This window comes from Ornithorhynchus anatinus, chromosome 21 (genome assembly GCF_004115215.2).
Source record: "Ornithorhynchus anatinus isolate Pmale09 chromosome 21, mOrnAna1.pri.v4, whole genome shotgun sequence".
NCBI classification, from domain to species: Eukaryota; Metazoa; Chordata; class Mammalia; order Monotremata; family Ornithorhynchidae; genus Ornithorhynchus; species Ornithorhynchus anatinus.
This window is the reverse complement of record NC_041748.1, coordinates 627,307-652,207: the sequence shown is the minus strand read 5'-3', so window position 1 is coordinate 652,207 and position 24,901 is coordinate 627,307. Positions and strand designations below refer to the sequence as shown.

Below are 24,901 nucleotides of genomic sequence, written 5' to 3'. Positions count from 1 at the left end.
CAAGCTAATCGGGTCGGACACGGTCCCTGTCCCACACGGGGCTCACGGTGTAAGCGGGAGGGAGAACTGCTATCAAATCCCCGTTTTACGGAGGAAATGGAGGCGTGGAGAAGGGAAGCGACTCGCCCGTGGTCACACAGCAGGCAGTCTGCAGAGCCAAGATTAGAACCCAGGTCCTCCGACTCCCAGGCCGGTGCCCTTTCCGCCAGCCCGCGTTGCGTTCCCCGCTCGGAGGCGTCCCCCCGAGCCCCGTCGTGACAAAGCGGGGACCCCAGGCTCTGTCCCTTCTTCTTCCCGGGGGCTTCGCCGGCGTGCCGGAGAGGCGTCCCGTCCCGGGGCGGGGGGGAGACGGCGGGCCCGGCTTCCGCCCCATCCCGCTCCTCCTGGTTTACGTTCGAACGGGCCAATCCCACCCGGTCCCTCCTGGTTTACGTTCGAACCGCCCAATGGCAGGGTCCCGCATCCCCCCCCTCCGCGGGACCGGCAGGAAAAATGGTGACATCATCCTCATTCCTTGGCCCAGGCCCCAGCTGACAGCGGGGAGGGGAAGGGGAGAGAAGATGAAGTCTCCGGGCCGGGGGACCGGATCCGCCGCCCGCGCCAGCGGGGGAAAGGCCGACGCTCCGCGGCGTTGCTACGAGGGGGCCCGTGTCCCGGACGAGGGACTCTGGCTGAGGCCCCCGGGCGGTCAGAGGCCGACCCCCGTCTGCCCTTCGTCAGCGTGGCTCGGTGGAAGGCAACCGGGCTCGGGAGTCCGAGGTCACGGGTTTGAATCCCAGCCCTGCCAGTTGGCAGCTGCGTGACTGCGGGCAGGTCACTTCTCTGGGCCTCAGTTCCCTCATCTGTAAAATGGGGATTAACCGTGAGTCTCCCGTGGGACAACCCGATGACCCAGGATCTCCCCCGGCGCTTAGAACGGTGCTCGGCACGTAGTGAGCGCTTAACAAATACCAACGTTATTATTGTTGTTATTCGTCGGCGCTGATGGCAGCTCGCTGCCCCCTCCCTGAGCCCCTCCTGCCTCGCCGCTGTCTTTTGGGGGGCTGGTAGGGGTCTCCGCCCGTCCGCCGGGGCCGGCTTCTCTGGGGGAGTCGCCGCCCCTTCCCCGGGGGGGACCTCTGAGTCGGTGGACCGGAAACTCAGGGCAGGCAAGCCCCCGCTCTCCGTAGGGGGTGGATAGAAGCTGCGCCTCCAAGGTTTCGTGGCTCGGTGGAAAGAGCCCGGGCTTGGGAGTCAGAGGTCATGGGTTCGGATTCCGGCTCTGCCGTCTGTCAGCTGTGTGACTGGGGGGCAAGTCGCTTCTCTGGGCCTCAGTGACCTCATCTGTCAAATGGGGATAAAGACTGTGAGCCTCACGTGGGACAACCCGATGACCCTGGATCTCCCCCAGCGCTTAGAAACGGCGCTCTGCACAGAGTAAGCGCTTAACAGATACCAACATTATTATTAAAGTTTCCCCCAGCAGGGTGGCCTAGTGGTGCAAGCCCGGGCCTGGGAGCCGGAGGACCTGGGTTCTAATCTCGGGTCTGCCACTTGTCTGCCGTGTGACCTTGGGCTAGTCACTGCACTTCCTCCGTGCTTCAGTCTCCCCAGCTGGGGATTCGGCACCTGTTCTCCCTCCTGCTTAGACCGGGAGCCCCATCTGGGACAGAGACTTTTTCCAATTTGTATCTACTCCAGGGCCGAGAAGAGTTGTTAAATCGTAGTAAGCGCTTAATAAATACCTCCCTACCCCACCCCTCCACCCCCCTAAAAAAAATTCAGCTATTCCAGTCCGGTCAAGGACAGGAGGGGAAACTGAATAGAGGAAGATCAAGGCAGCCGTTCTCAGTCCCGTGATCCTCTCCCTCGCTCCGCGCCCTGACCTTCGGAGTCTCTGCCCCCTAAACCCTTCCTCGGGGGCCGGAGCGGGGCGGCGTCTCTATTTATTGAGCGCTCGCTGTTCCGAAGCGCTGGGGGGAGGGGGGGGGGGGAGTACGCTAGAAGAATAGAACGGACACATCCCCCGCTCACAGCGAGCTGACAGTCTGGAGGGGGAGACGCGAATAGAGATTAATAAACGACAGATATGGATAAGCGGTGAGGGGCTGGGGGGGGGGGGATGAAGTCATAGTCATTGAGCACTTGTTGAGTGCAGAGCACTGTACTAAGCGCTTGGGAGAGGACGAGAGAACAATAAACAGACACTCCCCCCGCCCACAACGAGCTCTCGGTACAGTTCCAGCTCAAGCCGAGCTCGGCCCGCCAGGCCCCACCCCCGCTAAGCGCCCCCCTTCCCGTTGCCCCCCGTCCCTCAGGTGTCCAAGGACATCTCCGTGCGGCTCCACCATGAGCTGGAGGCGGTGGAGAAGCAGCGGGCCAAGCTGGAGGAGGAGAACGAGGCCCTGCACCAGCGACTCGTCGAGACCCAGTTGGCCAAGCAGGTGCTGCACAACGAGCTGGACAAGCTGCGAGAGGTGGGTCGGCCGGGGGGGGGGGCCCCCGCGGGACCGCAGAGCGCCGTACCGAGACCTGGGAGAGTCCGACGCGACAGAGTCGGTCGACGCGTTCCCTGCCCGCGACGTAGAGATGGCCACGAGAGAAGTGAAGGAGCCGTGGGCGGAGGTGCTCCGGGCGCGGGCTATCAGAGCGCTCAGCGAGTTCGGACCGAAGCGTAGAGGCGACCCAGAAGGGAGGGGAGAGGGAAGGGTAGTCCGGGAAGGCTTTCTGGAGGAGATGTGATTTCCGGAGGGCTTCGCGGAAGGGGAAGGGGGGGAGAGGGGTGGGACCGGGCTTCCCGTTTCACCTCCTCGGGGGTCCGGACAGGTCGGCGCAGAATGTCGTGTCCGCAGCCGAGGGCCGGGGCGGGCGCAGCCCAGGGCGAGCGGCCCGACCCTCCGTGGTGCGGGGGACCCCGGGGAGGAGCGGGCAGCTCGCCGCGGCAGGGGTTTCTGCTTCCCGACCATCCTTCCGGTGCCAGGGGTCGGGAGACCCTTTGCCCGGGAGGTCCCGGCCGGTCCCGCTTCTGCCGGCCCCTCGGGGTCCCCGGACTCGGAGGCCGCGCCGGCGCCCTCCCGCCCCGATAGATTCTCGGGCGGCCAGAGGGGCGGGGCCCAGGGACGATACCCGAACGACGCCAGCTGCTTCTCCTCCGCCCCGGACCGGCCGCCGGAGGCCACGTCTCCGTTCCCCTGGCCCCGAGCCCGCTTTGGCCGTTCCAGCCGGATTCTGCGCCTCCCGGCCGGGAGGAGCGAGGCCGGGAGGAGGGAGACACGCGGGCGGGGCCGCCCCGGGGAGCCGCCGGCCGGCGGCGGCCGAGAGGAGGGGGGGGGGGAGCGAAGGACACCCGAGGGGGCGGTGAGCCGAGGGCTCCGCCCGCTTCCTTCCTGGGACCCCCGAGGCGGGCTCGCCCTCCCGAGGAAGCGGCCGGAGCCTTCCCGCTCCCGGGCGGCGGGCAGGGCGCGGCCGGGCACGGCGGGCGTGGCGGGATCCAGCTGCCCCCGGCTCGTCGTCGGGATTCTCTCTCCCCCCTCCGGTAGCCTCCAAGGCGTCATTCGTTCATTCAGTCGGATTTATTGAGCGTTTAGTGCGTGCAAAACGCTGTGCTGAGCGCCTGGGACACTATTACAGTAAACAGACACAGTCCCTGCCCACAAGGAGCTTACGGTTTAGAGGGGCGGCCGGCCCTCCTGACGTCAGAGCTGTTCATTTGCGGTCTCCTCCGAGACCGGCCAGCCGGTTCTGGTTTTTTTTCGGTTTAGCTTTGTGTTCTAAATGGTAGCTGTTAAATGCTTACTCTGCGCCAGGCGCTGAACTAAGCTCTGGGGTAGATACGACCTAATCGAGGGGGGACACGGTCCCTGTCCCGCGTGGAGCTCACAGTCTTCATCCCCATTTTACAGAGGAGGGAACTGAGGCCCAGAGAAGTGAAGTGACTTGCCCGAGGTCACGCAGCAGACCAAGCGCTTGGAAGAGCAGACTGTAGCATCTGGTACATAGGTCCCCGGCCCCGCGGGGATAGCCGAGGCCCGGGAGTCCGAGGTCCTGGGTTCTAATCCCAGCTCTGCCGTTTACGACGCTCTAACACTCGGGCGGGTCACTCACTTCCTGGGTGCCTCGTATACAGAATGAGGATTCGGTGCCCGTCTTCCCTCCTGCCTACATTCTGAGTCCCACGCGGGTCCCGACGACGCTCTCGTATCGGCTCCCAGCGTTCAGTCCGGTGCTCGGGCCGATAGCGAGCGCTTAATAAATACCGCAGTTACTAAGGAGCTTAAGAAGCCGGGAGGCGTGTTATGCAAGTCGCTGACGCCGGCGCTGATCAGACGGGGCACGCTGGCTTCCCGGCCCCTTCCTGGGGGCAGGGAATTGGGCTGGGGAGAACGCGGTCACGTAAGGGGTCGACGGAAATAATAACCGATCGGACGGTAGGCCGCGCCTAGACTACGCGCAAGGGGTGAGGGCGGGGACGTGTTCACGCGCGAGGTCCGAGGATGGGTCCGGGGACTTAGAGAAGTCTTTGAGGAGGAGGTGCCGTTTCCAAATGGCCTTGGAGGGGGGAGAGGTGGGGGGTCTGGTGAGTTTGAGGGTGGGATCTGGGGTGTGGCGGGTTTGAGGCAGAGAGGGGCTGGGGTCTGCCAGCGGGGGACGGGGAGGTCGAGGCCGGGGAAGCAGCCTGAACATCTGGGCTGATTAATTAGAAGAAGACTCCCCCGTCCTCCCTCCTGGGGTGGTTTCGGCCCCCGTCTCAGTCAGTCGGTGGTATTTACCGAGCGCTCACCGTGTGCACAGCACTAGGAGAAACGGCGCGGCTCGGTGGAAGGAGCCCGGGCGGGGGAGTCGGAGGTCGTGGGTTCGAAACCCGGCCCCGCCACTTGTCAGCCGGGGGACTCCGGGCGAGTCACTTCACTTCTCGGGGCCTCAGTGACCTCATCTGTAAAAGGGGGATGAAGACCGCGAGCCCCACGTGGGGCAGCCTCATAACCCTGTATCTCCCCCGGCGCTTAGAACGGCGCTTGGCACGCAGTAAGCGCTTTCACAAGTACCATCGTCGTCAGTATTGTTATGACGATAGAACAGTAAACATACACAGTCTAAAGGAGGAGCTTACAGGCAGCGTGGCTCAGCGGAAAGAGCCTGGGCTCGGGAGTCAGAGGTCATGGGTTCGAATCTCCGCTCTGCCGCTTGTCAGCTGTGTGATTGTGGGCGAGTCGCTTCGCTTCTCTGGGCCTCAGTGACCTCATCTGGAAAATGGGGATGAAGACCGTGAGCCTCACGGGGGACAACCTGATGATCCCGCATCTCCCCCGGCGCTTAGAACGGCGCTCTGCACGTAGTAAGCGCTTAACAGATACCGACAGTATTGTTACAGTCGAGAGCTTGTGCAGAGGGCCCCCCCCCCGTCCATCCCCAGCATCCGACTCCCCCCTCCCCACGCGGGGTTCACCCCCGCGTCCCGTCCCCCCCCCCGCCCCCGGGAAAGGCCCTGACGGCGGTAGAGGGAGCGACCGAGTCGTCCCCAGCGAACCTCCCGGCCGCCGGAATTCCCATTTCTTTTCCCCCGGTGGGCGGTTTCCCCGGAAACGGGCATCTCGGAGCCATCCTCCGGCTTCGGCGGCTCATTTCCCCGGGAGTCCCTCATCTGGTGGGTTGCCACGGAGCGGGGAGGGCCCAGGGCCGTTGCCACGGCCAGGATTTTCGCCCCGGACCAGCCTGCCGGTCACCTTTCACGCCCGCTCTTCTCCGTCCCGAGGGGACCGGAGAGAACTCGTCGGGTTCAGTGTGACGCCTTCCCTCGGCTTGCCCGGCAGAGGGGAAACTGAGGCGGGGGCATTAGGTGGGCGAGGAATAATAGTAATAATGATGATGTTGGTATCTGTTAAGCGCTCACTGTGTGCCGAGCACCGTTCTAAGCACTAGGGTAGATACACGGGCATCGGGCCGGGCACAGTCCCCGTCCCCCACGGGGCTCACGCTCTTATCCCCATTTTCTGGATGAGGGAACTGAGGCACGGAGAAGTTCAGCGCCCTGCCCACGGTCCCGCAACAGACTCCCCGGCCCGGCTTCTATCAAGTAGGCCCCGCTGCTTATTGAACGCTCCCCTGCGGTCCCACGGTTGGGTCCACGGCCTTCATATCCCTCCCGGACGGCCTAATGTTTGGCGCCCGGGCCTGGGAGCCAGAGGACCCGAGTTCTGATCCCGGCTCCGCCACTCGTCTGCTGGGTGACCTCGGGCGAGTCACTTCACTTCTCTGGGCCTCAGTTCCCTAGTCTGGAAAATGGGGACGGAGACTGGGAGCCCCACGGGGGACAACCCGATGACCTCGTGTCGACCCCAGCGCTTAGAAGAGCGCTTGGCACGTAGTAAGCGCTTAACGAATACCATCGTTCTTCTTCTTCCTCTTCCGCGGGCCTCTGTTATCTCATCCGTAAAATGGGAATGAGGACCGTACCCTCGTCCCACCTAATTAGGTTGTACCTTACCCCGGCGTTCGGTACGGTGCTCGGAACGTAGTGAGCGCTCAACAAGTCCCGTGAGAGAAAGAGTCTTGGAGGTCAGCGGTGACGTCTGCTAACCGCTGTCTTCTCCTCAGCATTCAGTCCGGGACCGCGCGTGCGGGAGGCGTTCGGCGGACACCGCCGACTGATTGCGCGCTTCGCACGTAGTAAGCGCTCAGTAAGTGAGAATCACCGGGGCTTTAGCGGAAGGAGCGCGGACCCGGCAGTCCGAGGACACCGCTGGTCTGCTGTGTGACCTTGGACAAGCCTCTCAACTTCTCAGTGCCTCGGTTCCCTCATCTGTCAAATGGGGATGAAGACTGGGAGCCCCACGGGGGGACGACCCGATGAGCTCGGATCCACCCCAGGGCTCACAGCAGTGTTGGGCTCCAAGTGATCACTTAACAGACGCCAATATTATTATTATTAATAATAATAAATACCACCGATTGGTCGGTGTCCCTGCAGGAGAAGCAGCGCGGCTCAGAGGGAGGAGCCCGGGCTTGGGAGTCGGAGGTCATGGGTTCTAATCCCGGCCCCCGCCACTTATCAGCTGTGTGCCTCTGGGCGAGTCGCTTCACTTCTCCTTGCCTCGCTTCCCTCGTCTGGAAAATGGGGATGAAGACTGTGAGCCCCACAGGGGACAACCTGATCACCTTATATCCTCTCCGGCGCTTAGAACGGTGCTTTGCACACAGTAAACGCTTAACAGATGCCGTCATTACTGTTGTTACTACAGCACTCACTGAAGAAACGGGGCACGCGTTCTCTGGGGAAGGCGGAGAAGAAGCCGTCGATCCAGGTACCGGGGGCCGGCCGGGGGTGGGTGGAGGGGGTGGGCCGATCAGTCTCCGCTGCTAGAGCCGGGGCTTCCGGGCCGCCCCTTCCGCGGACCCCCGTCCCGGCTGGCGGGGGGAGACGAGTCGCGGCCTCGGGGGGGGGGGTTCCCGGACGGCCTGGAGGTGACCACCGGGGTCCCCCGGGGGCTTAGTGGAAGGAGCCCGGGCTTGCCAGTCGGAGGAGGTCGTGGGTTCGAATGCCGCTTCTGCCACCTGTCAGCCGTGTGACTCTGGGCGAGTCATTTACCTTCTCTGGGCCTCAGTTCCCTCATCTGTCAAATGGGGATTCAGACTGTGAGCCCCACGTGGGACAACCTGATCGTCTTGTATCTGCCCCGGCGCTTAGAACTGTGCCTGGCACATAGTAACAAATACCAACGTCGTTACTGTTATTAAAACGGGGATGAAGCCCGTGAGCCCTAGGTGGGCCACCCTGATTACCTTGTAGCTACCCCGGCGCTCAGAACGGCGCTCTGCACAGAGTGAGCGCTTAAAAAAAAAAATGCCGTCCCAAAAAAGCCAAGGGGGCTTAGTCGGGGAAGGCCCCTCGGAGAAGGCGGGCCTCCGAACGGGGCGGGAGAGCGCGGGTCAGTCGGGTACGAAGAGGGAGGGCGTTCCGGGCCAGGGGCGCGTCGGTTCACCCGCTCGGCCGTATTTACCGGCAGGAGGACAGCGCGGACCTGCGGTGCCAGCTGCACTTCGCCAAGGAGGAGTCGGCCCTGATGTGCCGCAAGGTGACCAAGCTGGCCCGGGAGAACGACAGCATGCGCGAGGAGCTGCTGCAGTACCGCTCGCTGCACGGGGAGCTGGCCGGCCCCCTGACGGCCCGCGAGCTGGCCGAGGCCCCCCACGCCCGGGCCGCCGAGCTCAAGGCCCACCTGCAGCTGGTGGAGGAGGAGGCCACGCGGCTCAGCCGGCGCGTGGTGGAGCTGGAGGTGGAGACCCGCGGGCTGCGGGCCGAGGCGGACGAGCTGCGGGCCGGCCGCGGGGACGAGGACCGCGACGGCGGGGGCGACCCCGGGGGCCCGGCGGCCGGCGGGGAGTCGGGCGAGAGCGCGGCCGAGCTGAGGCGTCACCTGCAGTTCGTCGAGGAGGAGGCCGGCCTGCTCCGCCGCTCCCTGGCCGAGCTGGAGGGCCAGAACCAGGGCCTCGCCCGCGAGCTGGGCCGCTACCGGGCCGAGCGCCGGCCGGGGGACGAGGGGCCCCCCGGGGCCGAGGGGCCCCCGGGGCCCGGGGCCGAGGCCTGCGGGGAGGAGCTGGCCGCCGCCCGGGCGCAGGTGAGCGAGCTGAGCGGCAAGGTGAAGAAGCTGCAGTACGAGAACCGCGTCCTGCTGTCCAACCTGCAGCGCTGCGACCTGGCCGCGGGCTGCCCGGCCGCCCGCCCCGCCCTGGAGACCGACGCCGAGGCCGGAGACTCGGCCCAGTGCGTGCCCGCCCCGCCCTGGTCCCCGGGCCCCGGCGGGGCCGGCGGCCGGCGGTCCGGGGACGGCTCCGCGGACCCCCGCCTCGCCCGGCTCCTGAAGGCCCGGGGCCTGGACGGGCTGCCCGGCGTCCGCGAGCAGGCCGCCTCGGTGGGCCGGGCCATCGACGGGCTGATGGCGGCCGGCTCGGGGCGCCCCGGCGAGCCGGACGACGGCGGGGCCCCCGGGGCCGGCGAGCCGGGCGGCGCCCTGCTGGGCCGGCTCGGCGCCCTGCGGCGGGAGCTGGACGCCCTGGTGCGCCGGGTGGACGGGCTCGGCGACGACCTGAAGGAGCAGCTGGAGGCGTCCTTCTCCGAGGGGACGCCGGGGGACCGGGACCCCAACAGGGAGGCGCCGGGCGAGGGAGCCCCGGGCGGCGGCTTTCAGGTGAGAGCCCCCGACGGCCCCCCGCCCCGCCTCCGCCCACCCGGGCCCGGCTCACTCAGCCCGTCGCTCGTATTTACTGAGCCTTTACTGCGGGCGGAGCGCCGTACTAAACGCCTGGGAGAGTCCGGGAGAGCGATCTACCGGACGCCTTCCCTGCCCACAGCGGGCTGACGATCTAGAGGGGCTCCCCCTGTCCCCCCGGCCTGACCCGCCGACCCTCAGGGTGGAGTGATGGCAGCTGGCGTTGTAATAACGATAACAATAATGATGTCGGTGTTTGTTCACCGCTCACTGTGTGCAGAGCACTTCTCTAAGCGCTGGGGGAGATCCAGGGTCATCAGGTTGTCCCACGTGAGGCTCCCGGGCTTCATCCCCGTTTGACAGCTGAGGGGACTGAGGCCCAGAGAAGTGAAGTGACTTGCCCGCGGTCTGGCTTAGTGGCAAGAGCCCGGGCTTGGGAGGCCGGGGTCGTGGGTTCGAATGCCGGCCCCGCCACCTGGCAGCCGTGTGACTTTGGGGCCAGTCACTTCTCTGTGCCTCGGCTCCCTCATCTGGGAGATGGAGATGGAGACGGCGAGCCCCACGCGGGACAACCAGATGGCCTCGTATCTACCCCGGCGCTTGGAACGGTGCTCGGCACATAGCGAGCTCTTGACGGATGCCGTCGTCATCGTTATTATTATTATTCAATCGTATTTAGTGAATGAATGAATGAATGAATGAATGAATGAATGAATGAATGAATGAATGATGGGGGTGCTCTCTTCGTCCAGATCCTGCCCTGCCTGGCCCGGTCCCGCCCTCTCCTTCTCTGCCCTCTTGCCGGGGGCCAAAGCTGCTCATCCTCCCTCTCCCTCTCTCCCTCCCAACTCCCTCTCTCCCCTTCTCCCATTCCCCCTTCCCCGGACAATCCGACTTGTTTCCTCACGGTCTCTTTCCTTTGTTTTCCACCCTGTCCCTATGCCACATAGAGGAGGCTCTCTCCTCTTTTTTCCCCCCTCTCCCTCCTCCTCCCCGTCGTCCTCCACCCGGTGATCCCCTAGGAGGGATGGGGCCGGAGACCCACGTTTTTCCCTTCTGTTTGTCTCTTCCCCCCCGGGTCCCCGTCGGCCTCCGGCGAGCGCAGCCGCCAGACGCCGGGTCCCCCCCCCGCCCGGGGTCCCGCCGGCGCCCGGTCCGGGGAGGGCCCCCACGGCGCCAGCGACGCGGACCCCAGGGCCGAGCTCGCCCACGGGTGCGGGACTTACCGAGCCGAGGACGGAGACAACTACGCCGCCGAGGTGCGCCGGGCTGGGCGGCACGGGGCCCGGGGGGCTGCCTCGGACGGGGCGGGGGGGCCGGGGCCTTAGGGAGCCAGGGTGCCCCCGTAGCTCCTCCGTGCGCCCGGGATCCCCTGCCAACGGACTATCCGGGCACCAACGCACCTCTCCACCCCCATCGGGAACGCCCTCCCTCTTCATATCCCGCAGCGACCTCCTCCAAAGCCTTATCGGAGGCCCGTCTCCTCCAGGAGGCCTTCCCTGACTGCGCCCCCCTTTCCTCCTCTCCCACTCCCTTCTGCCTCGTCCCAGTTTACTCCCTTCATTCATTCCCTCTCCCAGTCCCGCTGCACTTAATGTCCACGTCGGTCATTTCATTTATCTATATTAGCGTCTCTGTCTCCCGCGCTAGACTGTCGGTTCACTGTGGGCAGGGAATACGTCTGTTCTGTTGTACTGTCGTCCTCTCGTTCATTCGTTCGCTCAGTAGTATTTACTGAGCGCTTACTATGTGCAGAGCACTGTACTAAGCGCTTGGAATGGACAGCTGGGCAACAGATGGAGACAATCCCTGCCCGTTGACGGGCTCACGGTCTAATCGGGGGAGACAGACGGAGAAAAAAACAAGACAATTTCATCGGGATAAATAGAATCAAAGGGATGTACACCTCATTAAAATAAATGGGGTAATCAAAATATAGAAACGCTCTCCCAAGCGCTGAGCCCAGTGCACCGCGTGCAGGAAGCGCTCAGTAAATACCATCGCCTGACTGCCCGACCCCCGGCTTCCCCTCAAAGGTGTGAGACTTAACGCCGGGCTCAGGTGAAGACCAGGGGTCCCAAGGGCGTTTGGAGCCGGACCCTGCCTGGCCCTGTGCTCAGAGGGAAGCCCCCCCCTCAGTCGGTCAATCGGTCGGTGCCACGTACTGAGCGCTTACTGGGCGCGGAGCCCTGTGCCGAGCGCCCGGAGAGGACAGTAGGAACCCGCACGGAACTCCGGTCTAGCGCCAGACCTCGTCGATCGATCGGTGGTATTTATCGAGCGCTTACTGTGTGCAGAGCACTGTACTGAGCGCTTGGGAGAGGACCGTATAACCCTGTAAAGGGATTAGTGGTCCCCCACGGCCCGCCAGCGTGTCGGGGGTTTGGGCCTCGTCTCGGAACCGGGACTGGCGTAGCCGGACCGGGCCGGGCTCGATCCCGGCTCCGACGGTGCCCGGGTCTCCCCGGGCGCCGGAGGGCAGGCCGGGATCGGACCGCGGGCGCCGCCGCGGGGAGTGAGGGGCGGGGAGGGAGTGGGCGAGCGGGCTGCTCGGTGCGGGTTCGAGTCCAGCGGCTGCAGCGGACCGCCACAGAGACCGATTGTCTCCACAGCAGAGTGGGCCTTTGTGTTAGGGCAGAACCCGGGTGCCAGCCCGCACGCACACACCCGCACACAGAACTCTCTCTCCTTCATTCTCCCTTCACACACTGTCCCTCTCCCCGCCTGTGGAAAAGTCGGTCTCTTCGGCAAGAACAATTGTGTGTGGCTGGCAAACTCCAAATAATCTGGAAATTTGGATCGTAAAAAACGGGCCCGTTCTCTCCCGGGGCGGGGAGCGGGGGCCGGGCCGCCCGGCGGCGGGGAAGGGGCGTGGAGGGGGGCGAGGAGGACTAGAGGGAGGAGGAGGAGGGCCGGGAGGGGTGACCCCAGGGGTGGGCGACCCCGGCGCGGTCTCATTCCGGGCCCTCCCCTCGCGGGGCAGGGGCCGCGGAGGGGCCGCGGCCCGGGGGGCGGCCGGTGACGTGGACCCCCCCCGGACCGGTCCCCCAGATCAGGGAGCTGCAGCTGGTGCTTTCGGAGGCCCACGAGAGCCTGCGGGGCCTCCAGGCCCAGCTGGCCCAGGAGCGGCAGCTGCGCAAGGAGGAGGCCGAACACTTCAACCAGAAAATCCTCCAGGTCAGGGGACGGGGCCAGCGTGCCCACGCCGGGGACGGGCAGCCGGGGCGGCCGCGGGGCGCGGGGGAAAGAGAAACAGGCCGGGCAGGGCTAGCGGGAGCAGGATCGGGGCTGGGGGCGCGGGGTGAGGACAGAGCGGGATTCGGGACCGGGGGGACGCGTCTTCGGGTAGTCGGTGCAGGAGGGAAGTGGGGTCGGGGCAAAACTGGGGGGGCTGGGAGGAGCAGAATCGGGGCGGGCCGCCGCGAGGCTGGAGTTGGGCCGGGGGGGACGGTGATCCGGGGGGTCGTCGCCGACCGGGCGTCCCTCCTCGCCCGCCCCCCGGCTCTCCTCCCGCAGCTGAAGGCGGAACGTCACAAGGCGGCCCTGCGGCGGGAGTTCGAGGAGCAGAGCCTAAGCCTGCAGCGGCGGCTGGAGCAGAAGTTCTGGAGCCAGGCCGAGAACCTGCTGGCCGCCCACGAGACCCAGCAGTTCCGCCACGGCCTCCTCCTGCTCGCCCTCAAGCTCAAGGCCTTCCTCAAGCGCTGGAGGCAGGGCGACGTCCTGCCCGGACACGGAGACGGAGGCCCGGACGACTTCCTGGAGGTAGGGGGGCCGGCGGCGGGGCCCCCCCGGCCCCCGGCCGCCGCCCCGTCTTCGGGTCCGAGCGACCCCCGCTCCCCTCACGATGATGACGACGATACGCGGGAAGCGCTCGATGAATGCGATCGAACGAGTGGACCATCAATCGGTCGAACCCCTCCCCGCCCACGGGCTCCCCTCTCGGGGACCCCCCGCGGCCCCAACCCCTGCTCCCGGCCCCCTCCCCGCCGGCCCCCGGGTCCTGAAGTCTCCCGTTTTCAGGTGAGCGGCGTGAAGGAGCTCTACCTGCTGCTTGAGGAGGAGGAGCGGAGCCCTCAGCTCGCAGACTGCGTGGGCAGCGCCTGGACCCTCAATTCCGTGAGTCGCCCCGTGTCCGAACCGGGGGTGCGGGCCGCCGGGCCTCGTCTCCTGGGGCAGCCCCCCGCCCCCCCCGGGGCCCGGCCTCCCTCTCTCTCACCGCCTTCTCGGTCGAGCCGGGCCCGACAGTCAGTCGGTGGCGTTCCCCGAGCGCTTACGGGGTGCAGAGCGCCGTCCGAGGCGCCGGGGAGAGGACGGCAGAACGATGTGACGGACAACATTCCTTGCCCTCAACGAGCTGACCGTCTAGAGGGGTCAGTCGGTCAGTCCCTCGTACTCACTGAGCTCTTGGCGCGTGCAGAACACTGCACTGAACTCTGGGGAGAGGGCAGTAGAACGACAGACGGACGCGTCCAGAGGCGTCGGCCAGTCGGTCGTGTTTAACCGAGCCCGTGCCGCGTGCGGGGCGCTGTGCTGAGCGCTGGGGAGAGGACAGCGGGTAGACGTATTCCCCGCCCACGTACGGTCCAGAGGGCTCCGTGACCCGCCCCGAGGGGGAGGCTGCCGGCCGGGCCCACCGGGCCGCCGCGGGGCCGTGACGGGCCGCTCCCCCGGCCCGCGTCTGCGGGGGGGGGGGGCGGTCCCGGGGCTCACGGCTCCGCCTCCCCCGTCCCCCTCCCCAGCCCAACGAGCGCGCCCAGACCCTGGCCGACCTGAAGGGGGTCCTGCGGGAGCTGTGCGGGGAGCTGGGGGAGGAGCGGCGGGCCGCCGACGAGCTCCGCCAACAGTTTGCCAAGGCCAGGTCCGCCTGGGAGACCGAGAGGACCGAGCTCAAGTGCCACGTGGCGCAGGTGAGGCGGGCGGCGGCCCCTCCCCGGCTCGGCCCGCTCCCCCCGGGGGGGGGGCCCGAGGCGCGCGGCCCCCGGCCCGACCGCCCCCGCCTCGCCGTCCCCGCAGCTGGAGCCGAAGGCCGGGAGAGGGCCGGGGGAGCGGGCCCCTCCGCCCGACTGGAAGGCGGCCCAGAAGCGGGAGCGGGAGGAGCACCAGCAGCTGCTGGCCGAGTCCTACGGCGCCGTGATGGACCTGACCACGCGGCTGCAGCGCAGCGAGAAGAACCGGGCCCGCGACCAGGGCGACCTGCTGCGGCGCCTCCAGGAGGAGCGGGCCCGCGCGGACCAGCGCCTCCGCGACCTGCAGGCGCAGCTCGGCCGGGTCAGACGCCCCCCCCCCCCGGTTCTCCGCCCCCCGCCCCCCCGCCCGCCTCGAGCTCACCTACGGGAAGCGGCGTGGCTCAGCGGAGAGAGCCCGGGGGCCGTGGGTTCGATCCCCGGCCCCGCCGCCTGTCGGCCGGGTGACCGTGGGCGAGTCGCTTGGCTTCTCTGGGCCTCGGTGACCTCATCCGGAGAATGGGGCCGAAGACCGGGAGCCTCCCGTGGGACGGTCTGATTATCCCGGATCTACCCCGGTGCTCGGCACATAGTGAGCGCTTCGGTACCGACGTTGTTATTGTCGTCACCTCCGAGAAGCAACGCGGGCCTGGGAATGGGGAGGACCTGGATTCCGATCCTCCGCCACGTGGCTGCCGTGTGACCTCGGGCCGGTCGCTTCGCTCCTCGGGCCTCGGTTCCCTCGTGGGGACGGAGACCGGGGGCCCCGAGGGCGACTGGGTCCGACCCGCTCGACTCGCATCTGCCCCAGCGTTTAGAACAGCGCTGGGTCCGCGGGAGGCCCTTTAAAGAGCACCCTGAGTATCGTTTAGTTTTAGCTCACCGCTCTTCCTCCCACCCACGGCATTTTTTTTCCCCCATCTTGTTCTCGGATGGAACTTGCCAAGCGCTTCCTATGGGCCGGGCACCGTACCGAGCGCCGGGACAGATCCGGGCCAATCGGATTGGACGCGGCCCCCGCCCCACGTGGGGCTCCCCGTCTCCGTCCCCATTTTGCCGACGAGGGAACTGAGGCCGGGCGAAAGAGAGGTGACCCGTTCGAGGTCGCTCCGCGGGCAGGCGGATTAAAACCCGGGTCCTTCGGACTCCCGGGCCCAGACTCCACCCGCTGGGTCACGCGCCTCTCTGAGGAGATATCCACGGCTCTGTTTTCATCCCTTCGTTCGATGGTATTTATTACGCGCTTACCGATCACCGTGCCGAGCGCTTGGGAAAGTACGGCCCGGTAAGCAGCGCCAGTCCCCGCCCGCGACGCGCTCACGGTCTAGAGCTACGTGATTATATTTACGTCATATTTATGTAAGACGGGGTGGGCCGGACAGCTGCCCCTCTGGGTCCCGGTTTGGTCAAGGTAATTGTCAAGGTAGTCCTCAGAACAGTGCTCGGCACGTAGTAAGCGCTTAACGGACGCCGCCATCATTATTTTAGACACGTCCCCTGTCCTCCGGGAGCTTCCGACGTACCCCGTGCGGAGCACCGGACTGACCGTTTGGGAAGCAGCCCGACCCGGTGGAGAGAGGCCCGGGCCGGGCAGTCCGAGGTCGCGGGTTCTAATCCCGGCTCCGTCGCTTGTCAGCCGGGTGACCCCGGGCGAGTCCCTTCACTGCTCTGGGGCTCAGTGACCTCATCTGGAAAACGGGGATGAAGACTGTGACCCCCGGCGCAACCTAATAATCTCGTGTCTCCCCCAGCGCTTAGAAGAGCGTTTGGCACAAAGTAAGCGCTTAACAAATACCATCGTCGTCACGATCACTGATTGATTTTTGGGACCCACAGCTGCAGAAGGAGGCGGATTCCTGGGCCCTGAAGCGGACGGAGACGGAGACGGAGAAGGAGAAGAAGGACAGCGGCTGGAAGGAGGTGAGGCCGCCCCCCGTCTCATCCCGTAGGTAGCTTTCGGCTTTTAGAGAAGCGGCGTGGCTCGGTGGAAAGAGCCCGGGCTTAGGAGCCAGGGGTCATGGGTTCGAATCCCGGCCCCGTCAGCCGTGTGACTCTGGGCAAGTCGCTTAATTTCTCGGGGCCTCGGTTCCCTCATCCGGAAAATGGGGACGAAGACGGGGAGCCTCACGTGGGACAACCCCCCCCCCCCAGCGCTTAGAACAGTGCTCGGCACATAGTAAGCGCTTAACAAATACCAACATTATTATTTTAGACACGTTCCCTGTCCTCGGGGAGCTTACAGCCTCCTGTGTGCAGAGCACGGGACTGACCGTTGGGGAGGCAGCCCGACCGAGTGGAAGGAGCCCAGGCTGGAGAGTCAGAGGACCTGGGTTCTGATCCCGGCTCCGCCGCTCGTCTGCTCTGCGACCTTGGGCCAGTCGCTTCACTCCTCTGGGCCTCAGTTCCCTCGGCTGTAAAATGGGGATTGCGTGTCTGTTAATCCCTCCTCCTTATTCATTCATTCGGTAGTATTTACTGAGCGCTTACTGGGTGCAGAGCACTGTATTGAGCGCTCGGGAACTACGATTTCAGTTGACAGGCAGCGTGGCTCAGTGGAAAGAACCCGGGCTCGGGAGTCAGAGGTCGTGGGTTCCAATCCCGGCTCCGGCGCTTATCAGCCGCGGGACCTCGGACAGGTCGCTTCACTTCTCTGGGCCTCAGTTACCTCATCCCGAAAACGGGGATGAAGACCGGGAGCCCCACGTGGGACAACCCGATTACCTTCCATCTACCCCGGCGCTTAGAACGGTGCTTGGCGCACGGTACGCGCTTAACAAATACCGACGTGGTTATTATCATTACCACTCGGCAGTAAAGAGGGACGGTCCCCGTCCACGTCGGGTTTACAGTCCAGACCACGAGCCTCATGTGGGGCGGAGACCGTGTCCGACCCGATGAACCCACCCCAGCGCTTAGGGCAGCGCTCGGCACGTAGTAAGCCCTCAACGAATGCCACAGTTAGCCTTATTATTAGAGACGGAGAGCGCTAGGCTGAGCGTGGGGATCACGTCCGCCAACCGTACTGGAGCGTACTCTCCCAAGCGCGTAGGACGGCGCCCCGCACGCGGTCGGCGCTCGGTAAAACCCGACGTTGGACCGACGGGGGGCCGGGGGGTGACGAGGTGAGGAGGTGAGAGGAGGCGGGCGGCCCGGGACGTGTTTCGGGGGGCCGGGAGGAGTGAGGACGGGGAGGGAGCGATCCGGGAGAGAAGTGGGAGAAGAAAGGGAGATGGGAAGAGGGTCAGGGGTGTGGGTTGAGGGCGTTGGTTTCCGAAAGCAGACGGGGAGGTCGGCGGGAAAGCGGGAGAACAGGGAAGACGTGAAGAGAATCGGGGAAGCGGTCGGCTGACGGTCTCAATTTTTATTTTGTCCTGTTCAGCACTTAATACGTGCCAGGCGCCGTCCTCGGCGCTGGGGTAGGTGCGAGCGGTCCCCGTCCCCCACGGGGCGCTCGGCCTTCGTCCCCCTTTTCCAGATGAGAGAACCGAGAAGCGGCATGGCTCAGCGGAAAGAGCCCGGGCCTTGGAGTCAGAGGTCATGGGTTCGAATGCCGGCCCGGCCACTCGTCGGCCGGGTGGCCTCGGGCGAGTCGCTTCACTTCTCTGCGCCTCCGGGACCTCATCTGGAAAATGGGGACGAAGACCGTGAGCCCCACGGGGGACGACCCGATTCCCCCGTGTGGACCCCAGCGCTCAGAACGGTGCTCGGCACATAGCGAGCGCTTGACGGATCCCGACGTCATTATCAACCGAGGCCTGGAGAAGGGAAGCGCCCGGCCCGAGGTCGCACAGCCGACGGGAGGCGGAGCGGGGGTCGGGACCCGGGTCCCCCTGACTCCCAGGGCCGGGCTCTGTCCGTCAGGCCGCCCCGCTGTGCCGAGAAAGCACTGGGGAGGCGGGTCGGGGGCCGGGAAGGAGGAGGAGGAGGGCTCTCGGGGAGAAGCCCACAAGAGGGGAGGTCAGTCGGTGGCCGCCCCGGGGAGGCGGCGCCCGGCCCCCCTCTTCCCCTCCTCTCGTCCCCGCAGACCCTCGGCGAGAAGGTCCTCGATAAAGAGACGGATGCTGAATCTCAGGGAACCAACTTAAAGAGGTAGGGCCGTTCGGGCCTCGCCCCCGCCCCGCCCTGACCGAGCCCCCCCCGCCCCCGCGGGCCTCACCGCCGCTCCCTTCGCCCTCCAGGACCAAGTCCATCTCTTCGGTGTCCGAGTTCGAGAGCCTGCTGGGCTGCTCGCCCTTCCTCCCCGGCCAGGGGGCCCCGGGCCCCGGGGACCCCCGGCGCGAGCCGCCCGGCGCCGAGCCGGCCCCTCCGGCGGGGCCGGGCCGGGGCCGGGCCGGGGGCCCCGTCCAACGCAGCCACACGGCCCCCGACAAGACGGGCATCCGCATCTACTACAGCCCCCCCGTGGCGCGCAGGGTGGGCCCCTCGGCCGCCCCCCCCGGGGCCCGCGACGACCGGGTCCTGGCCGAGCCGGGCTTCCTCTTCACCTCGGCCAGGCCCCGGGGGCCCGGGGAGGCGGACCCGCTGGCCGGCAGCGCCTACGGCCGCTGGCTCTGCGACTTCTCCCGGCAGCGGCAGCGCCAGCAGCGGGAGGCGGGCCCGGCCCCGGCCCCGGCCCCGGCCCCGCCCCCGCTGGGCGACCTGGACCTGGCCAGCAACCTGAGCGACGACATGAAGGAGATGACCAACTGCGTGCGGCAGGCCCTGCGGTCCGGCTCCCTGGAGCGGCCCGCGCGCAGCGTGGCCTGTCAGACGGCGGGCCGGGCCAGCGTGGCCACCCAGACGGCCCGCACGGTCAGCGTGGGGCTGCAGACGGAGCCCCCCCGCGGGCCGCTGGCCGGGCGGGGCTGGGCCCCCCGGGGGTCCCCGCTGGGGCCCGGCCGCCCCAAGCCCGCCTCCCCGGCCCTGGACCGCGTCCACGCCCGCGTCGAGCGGCCCTGCTGCCCGCCCAAGGCGGGCTCGCCCCAGCTGCGGCGCCGGTCGGGCCCCAGGCTGGACGGGCCCCGGGAGCGCGGGGGCGCCTGGGTCCCGCCGCCGGGCAAGCAGAAGGGCTCGGCCTGGGCCCGCTCCACCACCACGCGGGACAGCCCCGTCCTGAGCGGCGTCAACGACGGCCTGTCCAGCCTCTTCAACGTGGTGGAGCACGGCGGGCCCGAGGCCGGGGCCAAGGCCGGGCCGGCCGACGGGAGGGGCCGCCCGGAGCCTCCCCGCTACGGCCTGGTGCGCGAGTTCTTCCGCAGCGTCTGCGGCCGCGCCCCGAGCCCCCCCGCCCGCGGCCGACCCTCCCCGGACGCCCGGGCCCAGGCCCAAGAAGGCGCCGAAGCCCGGCGGCGGGAGGAGGGCGGGACCGTCGGCCCCCCGCCCGGCGGGAGAGAGGGCTCGCCGCGGGACCCGGACACACCCCCGGCCCTCGCCTCGGAGGTAACCGGGACCCTCGTCCGACGGCGGCGGGGACGGGGGGCTCGGGGGGCCGCTCGCGGGGCCCCGGCCCCTCCCCGTCTCAGTGAATAATAACCCGTCCCTGGCGGGGGGGGGGGGGGGGGGGGCGAGCGCTCGCTGCGTGCGGAGCACTGGACCGAGCGCGCGGAAGGGGACGGCGCCGCGACGTGAGAGACACGTTCCCTGCCCGTGAAGAGATGACAGAGGGGGGAGACGGACCTTACCGCAAGTTGAATGAAGGACAGATAACGGACAGGGGCGGCGAGGGGCCGGGAGGGGGCCGGGAGGGGCGACGCAGAAGGGAGCGCGAGAAGAGGGAAGGAGGGCGCGGTCGGGGAAGGCCTCTCGGAGGAGGAGATGGGCCTTCCGCCCGTCAGCTGTGTGACTTGGGCCAGGTCACTTCACTTCTCCCCGCCTCCGTTCCCTCATCTGGAAAAAGGGGATACGCCCTCATCACCGTATCTATCCCAGCGCTTAGAACAGGGCTTGGCCCATAGTAAGCGCTCAACAGATACCGAAATGATGATGATGATTATTATTATTAACTTGTGTCCACCCAAGCGCTTAGAACAGTGCCTGGCGCCTAGTAAGCGCTCAACACATACCATAATGATGATGGTGCGGGACAGGGACTGGGTCCAACCCGAATAGCTCGTATCCACCGCGGAGCTCAGAACAGGGTTTGACGCGCAGTGAGAGCTTTTAACCGAGGCTGTCCTTCTTAATTATTACGTTGACCATGGTGACTTGCGGGCCGGTGGCCCGGCCCCACTCCTAACTGCCCCTTCTTGCCGTCTCTCCCCCGTGGTCGCCGTGGGCTCTCCTGGTCCCGGTCGCCCGCCGCAGGACCCCGTGTGCGGCTGCGGGGCTCAGCCGTCGGCCTCCTGCTTCTCCCGGGCCCCGCGCCCCCCCGGCCGCCCCGCGCCCGCCCCGTGCCGACTGCATCCCCCCGACGCCGTCCGGACCGCCGACGAGAGGGCCGGCCCCTGCGCTGAGTGACCCAGCCCCCGCCGCCTCCGGACCTCAGGACGGCCCCGCCGCGGGGGGACCGGACCGGCCGCCCGCCCGCCGTCTTCGGAGCGGGAGCTCGGCGTTCGGACGCCGCCCCGGGCCTCGGACGGGCACCTGCGCGGGTGACGGGGAGGGGCGCCGGGCCGGGGGGGGCGGGCCGGGGCGCCGGCGACACGTCGCTCGGCCGGCCGAGCCGGGGGCGTCCAACGAGGGGCCGTGTCCCTCCGGCTCCACCCGCCCCGCTTCCCCGGACCGCCGGCCTCTCGCACCCGCCCCGACTGGCCCGGGCGCCCCGACCCACAGCGGGGCGCCCCGGCTCCGCGCCGGCCACCGCTCGGACGAGGGGCTCCTTTCCCCCGCCTCGCCGCCCCGCACGCCCGGATCACCGGTCGGGGACCCCGTGCGGCGCGGTGACCGTCGGAGGACCCCGGGAAGGGCCGGACTGCGTCCCCCGCCCCGGCTGGGGCGGCGGGACGGTCGTGCCCGTCGCTTCCCGGGAGTTGCCCGCCCGGCGGGGGAACGTTGGAATTATCGCCCCGGGTGCGGCGGGGCGGGGGCCCCAAATAGCGTCAGCTGCACCCCGCCCCGGGGTTCACCGCCAGACACCGGGCAGCCCGCGGAGGCGGGGGCCGGGCTCACACCCCTTTCCGTGGCGAGGACCCTTCGAGGTCTTGGACCCGATTTTAGTAATTTAACTCACCCGAGATCCTTGGGGTAATTTATTTGGAGTCGAGAGGTCATTCCCGCGGTCACAGACGTGGAAACGTGGAGGGGGAGCGGTGCTCCGGTCGTTGGTTGGGTGTTATTTACTGGGCTCCCGCCGTGCGCGCGGCCCTGGATTGGGTACCCGCCGCGTGCAGAGATCTGGACTGGATGCCCACTGTGTGCAGAGCACCGGTCCGGGCGTCGGTGTGTGCAGAGCGCTGGACCGAGCGCATGCTGCGTGCGGAACTCCGGACCGGGCACCCGCCGTGTGCGCGGTTCTGGATGAGGTGCCCATTACGTGCCCAGCGCCGGTCGGGGCGCCTGGGTGTGCGCGAGGCCGGGAGAATACAACGGGAGCCGGAGGCGGGGTAGATATTCCCTCCCCTCCCCCCGGCACGCCCCCTCCCCCGGGGCGTCGCTCCGTTCGGGGCCGGTCTCGGCCGGGGGGCTCGGACCCCCCGGGGCCGCCGGCTGGAGCTCCCTTCCGCGGCCCCGGCCCGTCCCCTCACCCGTAGCCCCCCAGCTGACCGGCTCCCGCCCCCAGGCCCCCCCGACAGGTGCACGCACAGGCGCGCACGCACCCCCTGCTCCTTTTCCAAACTCTCCCTCCTTTTCCCGGCCCTCCCCAGAGCGGGTGTCGTCCGCGCGGTCCACCTGCCTGTGCTCGGCGGGCGGCCGGGGGCTGACGCGAAACCCCCAGTCGCCGGCCGAGCCCGGACCGCGGGCCGGGGGTCATCCCGAGAGGGCTCGAGGCGGTCGGGCCGGAGCGGACGCCGGCGGGCTCCGCCTCCCCACCCCGGCCTCGGACGGCGGGGACGGGAGCGGTGGGGTTGTCGGCCGGCCGCGTGGCCTTTCCGAGCCGGGGCGTCGGGCGGGGGTCCCGGCCCCGGTCCCCCGCCCCCACCCCCCGATCGGCAGCGGCGGGCGGGCAGGGGGCGGGCCCTCAGGGACTACCCATCCCGTGGCTGAGGACCAGACCCTCCGTGGGGCCGGGGGGGGGGGGCTCGTCTTGGTCGTCGGTCCTCCCGCCCCGGGCAGCGCGCGGGGAGAGCCCCCCTCTCCTCCCCGCATACCAGCAATCAGCCCCGGGGTCATCTGCCTTCCGGCCCCTCCATCCAACTGCCCCCTGCATCCTCTCGCCTCAGCGGAGAAAGGAGAGGAGGGAGACCCCGTCATCCCTCTCTCTCCTCCCCTCGTTCATCTCCAGCCTCCCTTCTCTCTCATCCCTTCCCGATTCTTCCTCTCCTTCCTCCTCCTCTTCCTGGGCCCTCCGGCGTACTCTTGATCCCCCGGCGCCCACCGAGGCGTCTGGGACTGCCGCCCTGTGCTCGGGGTCCACGTACCCCGCCTGTACACGCATCCTTCCTCTAGGCCTCCGAAGGCCAGCACACTCGCACTCCTAGGCTCACTCTTTTGGCCGTGCACGTTTCACTTACACATCTTGATCACCTGTGCGCGCCCGCCCGGCGTACGCAGCGCCCGTTCCTCACCCTTACTGTTGGCCCCGTGTGCCCGGGCTGGGCCAGCTCCTCGTCGTAGTACGCTCTCCCCGCGTCCCCAGAGCCCGCTCCCCACCGTGGTACGCTCGCCCCCGTGTACACGGCGCAGCCCCCGTGCGCTCGCCCCGGGGCGCCCACCCCACCGCACTCGGCCCCGCGCTCTCCCTCCCTCTGTTTTCTCTCGTTTTCGAGTAAGAAGGGCGACGCTCCACGTCATCCTCGGGCGCGCTCTGGACCCGCCTCGCCCGACTGCCCGCTTTTTTTGGATCCGTAAAACGGAGGCGCAGACTCCCCGTCCCAACGGGCCCCCGGCGCCTCGCCACCCCCACCCCCGTCCCGCCCAGGGCCCCCAGTTGCAGACCTACTATCGGAGTGCCTGAGCTGTCGACTGGGCCGCCGTAGGTTTCCCCGATTTTCGATGTCGTTCGCGTGTTCCCGTATTTATTCGTTTATTTATTTTGAGAATTCCGAAGCGCGGAGAAGCTCCTCCAGCCAGCCAGCCGCCCCTGCCCCCCGCCAAGGCCCCGGGCCGGGCCAGCCCGGGCGCTGACGGATTCCTGCCGGGAGGCCCCGGGGGGAGAGGGGCTCGGGGTGGCCATTTGGACTTTTCTGGGGTCCCGGGGGACGCCCAGACTCGACACCAGCACTAACTGCCCTCGATCGAATGCTGCTCCGCCTCCTCCTCCTCCTCCTCCGGCCCGCGGGGTCTTGCTCTCTCGGGCCTAACTCGTACCCAGACCTGTCCGTCCGCCGCCTCTGTCCTTCTCCTCCCGCCCCGGCCTCACGCTGCGGGAGCCCGGGGGTCCTCGGGGTGGGGGAGGCGCGGAACCCGGCCGCGGACCCTCGCGGACGGGGGACCAGAATCGACCGGCCCATCAAGCCGCCCTCGCTTCCTTCCCCCCTCCAACCCAAGGGGAGTGAGGTTGGTTTTCCAGGCCCGGTGATGGGAACTAGCCACGTTGCTGAGGGAGATCCGGGGGGTGGGAAGCGAGCGGGCGGGTGGACAGGGACGGCTACTGTCCGGTGGGCGGCGACTGGCATTTCCTGCCCCTCCGAGACCACCCTGAGGGGCAGGGCGCAGAGTCGAACCTCACCTCCCTCCCCCCCCCCCGCCCCTCTCCGCCCTGGAAACCCCGGAAGAGCGGCTGCGGGACGGGGACGGGGTCCGGAAGCCCACCGACTCGGAGGAGCGGCGAGGGGGCCGGTCGGTCGTATTTACTGAGCGCTTCCTGTGTGCAGAGCACCGTAGTAAGCGCTGGGGAGAGTCCGTACAACAGACACTCCCTGCCCGCAAGGGGCCGTCGGGCTAGGCCGTGTGACCTTGGGCTTCCTCTGTTCTTCACAACGGCAAATCCCGAGCACCTGTGCGCCGAGAGGGCGAGAAGAGATGGACCCCTGCCCTCCGGGGCACAAGGACGCCCAGGGGGAGGCCGCCCCCGGGGCAGGGGGGTGGGGGACACCCCTCTCTCCTCCCGTCACCCGCCCCCTCCCCACCTCCTCCCACCCCAACCCGCCGCCGTGGTGCCAGCGACGTAATCGGCTGTGGCCCGAGCGGATGGGGGCCCCCGGGGTTGGGGCCCGGCGCCCGCCCCGTCCGCCGCCAGGCCCGCCGTCCCTCCACCAGGACCAGCGCGACTGTGATAGACCCCCCGCCCGACACACGCTCCGTCCCCCTTTCCTCGTCTCCCCCACCCCTCTCCCTCTTTCTGTGTGTCGCCCCCCCCGCCCCAACCCTCCAACTGGGGTCTTTGGAGAGGACACCTTCCCCCCACCCCGGGCTCCCGCCCGGGGATCAGGGGACGATATTCCAAACTGGCGGCCCTCTCTTCCCCGACCGGTGCCGGCCTTTCCGACCCGCCGTTCCCCGAAAGGTTTCTCCCGGTTGTACGTCTGCAATAAAGGACTTCTCGTCAGCCGGTCGTGTGCTGCGTGTGTGCGGTGGGGTGACGGGGGACCCCCCCCCCCCCCCAAATAGTGGATTTACCGAGCGCTTACCGGAGGCGGACCGCTGGGCCAGGTGGTGGGAGAGTCCAGTGCGACAGAGTTCGTTCATTCGCTCCATCGTAGTTGGCTTGGTGTGGCTCGGCGGAAAGAGCCCGGGCTTGGGAGTCAAAAGTCATGG

At 67.8% G+C, this 24,901-nt stretch overlaps 1 protein-coding gene across 1 annotated transcript in view; it reads left to right on the top strand.

Annotated features, from left to right (window-relative positions):
• Window positions 1–24,692, top strand: part of SOGA1 (suppressor of glucose, autophagy associated 1) — a 44,244-nt gene extending 19,552 nt beyond the window's left edge. Inside the window, exons 3-16 of the mRNA XM_029049547.1 lie at window positions 2,298–2,456; window positions 7,218–7,280; window positions 7,983–9,034; window positions 9,069–9,164; window positions 10,291–10,444; window positions 12,237–12,362; window positions 12,702–12,947; window positions 13,206–13,301; window positions 13,925–14,092; window positions 14,199–14,453; window positions 15,965–16,048; window positions 18,153–18,217; window positions 18,307–19,546; window positions 20,411–24,692. Coding sequence (XP_028905380.1) covers window positions 2,298–2,456; window positions 7,218–7,280; window positions 7,983–9,034; window positions 9,069–9,164; window positions 10,291–10,444; window positions 12,237–12,362; window positions 12,702–12,947; window positions 13,206–13,301; window positions 13,925–14,092; window positions 14,199–14,453; window positions 15,965–16,048; window positions 18,153–18,217; window positions 18,307–19,546; window positions 20,411–20,563 — 3,957 coding nt within the window. The 3' untranslated portion in view covers window positions 20,564–24,692. The remainder of the gene's footprint in view (window positions 1–2,297; window positions 2,457–7,217; window positions 7,281–7,982; window positions 9,035–9,068; window positions 9,165–10,290; window positions 10,445–12,236; window positions 12,363–12,701; window positions 12,948–13,205; window positions 13,302–13,924; window positions 14,093–14,198; window positions 14,454–15,964; window positions 16,049–18,152; window positions 18,218–18,306; window positions 19,547–20,410) is intronic.
• The last annotated feature ends 209 nt before the right edge of the window (window positions 24,693–24,901 follow it).